The sequence below is a fragment of the Tupaia chinensis genome, unplaced genomic scaffold, assembly GCF_000334495.1.
Source record: "Tupaia chinensis unplaced genomic scaffold, TupChi_1.0 Scaffold149964_2, whole genome shotgun sequence".
Classification (NCBI taxonomy): domain Eukaryota; kingdom Metazoa; phylum Chordata; class Mammalia; order Scandentia; family Tupaiidae; genus Tupaia; species Tupaia belangeri.
In genome coordinates, this window is record NW_006209806.1 from 2,181,944 (window position 1) to 2,185,936 (window position 3,993).

The 3,993-nt window shown below is 61.0% G+C and overlaps 1 protein-coding gene across 1 annotated transcript in view; it reads right to left on the minus strand.

Annotated features, from left to right (window-relative positions):
- Positions 1–3,993, minus strand: part of DPP9 (dipeptidyl peptidase 9) — a 63,986-nt gene that overhangs the window by 38,824 nt on the left and 21,169 nt on the right. The window contains 3 exon segments of the mRNA XM_027769611.1: positions 4–82; positions 822–883; positions 3,146–3,274. Coding sequence (XP_027625412.1) covers positions 4–82; positions 822–883; positions 3,146–3,274 — 270 coding nt within the window.

Below are 3,993 nucleotides of genomic sequence, written 5' to 3' on the forward strand. Positions count from 1 at the left end.
GCCCGGCCCTGGCGATGTACTCCACCCGCGGGAACAGGGTGCTGAACGGCTGCACCAGCTCCTTCTCCTGGGCCGAGACGATCTAGCAGGAGAGACCCGGTCACCCTCTGGCCTGCCACACACTACTTCCTGCCTGCCAGAGAGCATGTGCGCTCGCCCTGGGGTGGGGGCACCGGTGGGCCCCATCTCCTCTCTCTCAGTCCTGTCTGATATTGGACCTGCATACACCCGGGGCTGGGATTCGAACTGGTTAGCCATGTGGGACTCAGCTTTGTTAACCACTAAGCCACAGGGCTGGTCCAACTGATTGGAATTTAGTCTTAACCCTTGAGCCCTCGGGGACGAGCTCTGGGGCTGTTATCACTCAGGGCTGATGAGGTCACACTGGGCAGGGTGGCCCTGACGCGCTACCCAGGGTCCCCAAGAAGGGGGGACCATGCATGGGGCGGTGCTGTGGGAGCGGGCAGAAACCACCGACGAGCCACGGAGAAGGCTGGGGTAGGTTCCCCCCAGCCTGCCCTGGGACACCGCGTCGTGGGCACCCAGCCTCCAGGACAGAGAAACGGCGGCGGAGGCGCCCAGGTGAGGCGCTCAGCCCTACGGCCCCGCGGAGCAGAGTGCGCAGCCGGTGCCGGGACTGACAGCTCCGGGTCAGGCTGGCCCCGCAGTGAGGGGACCTCAGGCCAGCTCCATGTCAGGGCCTAGCGGCTTCCTTGAGCCTCGGTGGGGGGGGGGCCCTGGGTCAGAGGACGTGACCCTCCTCAGGATCGACCGGCAGAAGGAGCAGCCCCCACCCAGCGCGGTTCCAGGCCCGGCCCTACCTTGCCCTGCTCATCCGTCTGGAACTCGGCCAGCTTCAAAGCGATCTTGGGGTTCTTGCTGCCTGCGGAGTCAAGAGCCCGGTGAGCCCTGGCAGGGGTCGCCGCGAGCACTGGTGGCTGGGGCGCCCGGGGTGACGCCCACAGCAGCGTGACATGGCGAGGGGGCGGCAGGGGCCACAGGTCTGAGTGTGACGCCCCCTCGGTCAGTGATGAACTCAGACTGGAGCCTGTGCTGGGGTGGGATCGTGTGGGATGCAGACGGATGAGACGCTGCCCGTCCCCGGAGAGCGTAAGAGCTGGCTGTGAAGACGGTGCGTGTGACGGTCCCCCACGAGGACATGAGTACAGAGTGTCTGCGTGTGTGGCCGCCCAGCCCTTGATGGGGGCCGGGGGCAGAGGGCTGTGGTCAGAGGCGACCAAAGGGGGCTTCCTGGAGGTGGCCCTTAGCTCGGGTTCTAAAGATGTATCCAGGCCATGGCGGAGGAAAAAAAGGCAGATCTTTTTCCCTTTTAAAAATCTGCTACAGGGCATGTGCACTCACCATAGAGAGAGATAGAGACACAGAGAGAAAGTAAACACCTGGAAGAGGGGGTAACGAATTCGCAATCCCTTCTCCTCCACTCTCCTCGCAGGATTTTGGGCATGCACTTGCACGCGCCTGGCGTGCGTCCCAGCTGCCAGGTCTGGGACTTGAACCAGGCGGTCATGTGGGATCCAACGCCTTGACCACCCCGCTGCTGGCCCGACTGGTCGTTTTAAAGTGGGCCGTTCGGCGTGGCACAGGCCGCACAGCCCTCTTGCCCGGCACAGGGAAGGGGCCGCAACGCCAGCAGGGAGGTTCTCGCCAGCCTCGCCCTGACCTCTGATGGACCCTCACACGACTGCACCTGTGTGTCTCGGGACTTTGACACAGAGAGACGGTGACACCCGGGAGAGGCGGGCTGGACGCTGGCCCGGGACAGAGCTCCCAGGTCGTGCCCAGAACCTGAACGTGCCGGGGCAGCTGGGCTGGGCTGGGACATGGTGCGTCTGTCTCTCATCCAAGGAAGGAAAGATCTTATTAAAAAAGAGAATGGGGTAGACCAGCAGTTGGCGTCATGGCTATGTCGCTAGACTGCCATGCAGTCGACCGTGGTTCGAGTCCCGGACCCGGTGGCTTAGACTCACGCTGGGCGCGTGTGCGTGCGTGCCCAAGATCCCGAGAGGAGAATGGAGGAGAAGGGATTGCAGGGTGGCCATCCTCCCTGGGGGGTGATTTCTCGCTTTCTGTCTCTCTGGTGAGCGCATGCGCCTCTCCAAGAAAAAAAAAAAAAGGTATTAGACTTCCATATGACCAACCATGGTTTGATTCCCAGACCTGGCAGCTGGTTTTCTCATCTTTTCTCTCCCTTTCTATGTCTCTGGGTCAAATTAGGAGATAATAATCATGACAGATAAAGCTAATCACTCTTTTTAAGATAAGTTCATTATTATTATCATGCTGTTACGGTACACGTGCGCTCATCGGGGCGAAGCAGACAGGGAGAGAAAGCATGGAGGAAGGCGAGAAGGCAAGCTGCGGGCCCAGGACGCGGACCGGGGCGGCCACATGGAGCCCAGTGCCTCCACCACGTCACCTGCCGGCCCCTGGTAATTCTCTTCCCTTTTTAAAGTTTTGTCCCATGACAGTATGAGTTAGTAATTCCTTTTTAAGAATTATTTTATTTAACTTTATTTATTTATTTATTTTTAATGTGACCAGAAAGGAACAGAGTGAGAAAGAGGGGGGGGCGAGAAAGTGAGCTGCCAGGTCTAGGATTTGAACGACGGTTGGCCATGTGGGAGTCCCGCACCCTTAAGCACCATGCCACCTGCCAGCCCAGTAATTCTTTTTTTTAAAGAATTATTTTCTTTCTTTCTTTATTTAAATTTGACCAGAGAGGAACAGAGAGAGAGAGAGAAAGTGAGAAAGCAAGCCGCCAGGTCTGGGACTTGAACCGTGGTCGGCCAAATGGGAGTGTCCAGCCCCTTAAACACGTCACCCACCGGCTCCAAAATGAATCATTCTTTAAACAATGATAATAATCCGGTGCAGCCACGTGGACTCGGAGGAAGTCCGAACAGCCGGAGGCGGAGCGGCTGCGCTCACGCTGCGCAGTGTCCCGGGCTCCAGTGCAGAGCTGAGCCGGGGTGGGGAGGCTCCTGAAGGCCCCCTGCACCGACAACACCCGCCCCTGCCCTTCCACACTCAGGCCCTCCACCTGGCACTCCCAGAGGGGGAAGGCCCTGCCCAGCTCCCACGGGTGCCCAGCACACGGCGCAGGCGAGGCCCGGCCAGCACGCACCTGTCCTGGGGTAGCGGTAGGGGTCCGTCTTCCTCTCTTCCAGCGCGGGAGAGGGGACGTGGATGACCTCCACCTCAGACTCGTCGGCCTCCTCGTACAGGATCCGCAGCGTTCTCAGGCCTTCTGCATCTGGGAGGGGCGGGAGCTGCTGGCCATGCTGGGAGTGGGCCGGGGTCCCCACCATGGGGCCGGGCTCTACAGGGGGACTACGGCTGCAGCACCTGCAGCACCTCACGCCGGCCAGGCCGCCTCTGTGGCCTCTTCTCCTGACTCGCGGCACGGGATGGCACAGGAGGCCACACGGACTGACACGGGCGACACCCCCTGCAAGTCCACACCAGAGCACTGAGCCGGGTGTTCGGACACGGGCCCTTCAGAGAAGGGAGGCCTGGGCCAGCAGGCGTAGGTTAACTCCCTGGACTCCACGTGGCCGACGGCCATGCAAGTCCTGGACTTGGGGGCCTGAAACACGCCATGTGCATGTACGCGCCTGCCCCAAATCCCAAGAATGGAGAAGGGACTGCGGCTGGCCATCCCGGGGGTGCCTCCTCACTCTCCCTGTTAGTGAAGCACAGGTGCCCCCTATGGCAAAGACCTTTACTAAATGAATAGAGAGAAGGGCGTCCAGGCGAGGCCACCACGTGCTGTCCTCGTACGAGGTGAGGTCACTGACACGTGAAGACACGGGCCCAGGGCGTCTGTGAGCCCAGGAAGCTGGGGAGACGGCCCAGCCCTGCACTCACTCCCCATCGCGGTCCCCAGCCCCGGGGGGTGCGCGTTTCTGTTTAAGCCACCCAGGCTGTGGGCTCCATGGCGGTAGCCTGTGCTACCGACCACGGGCCTGCACG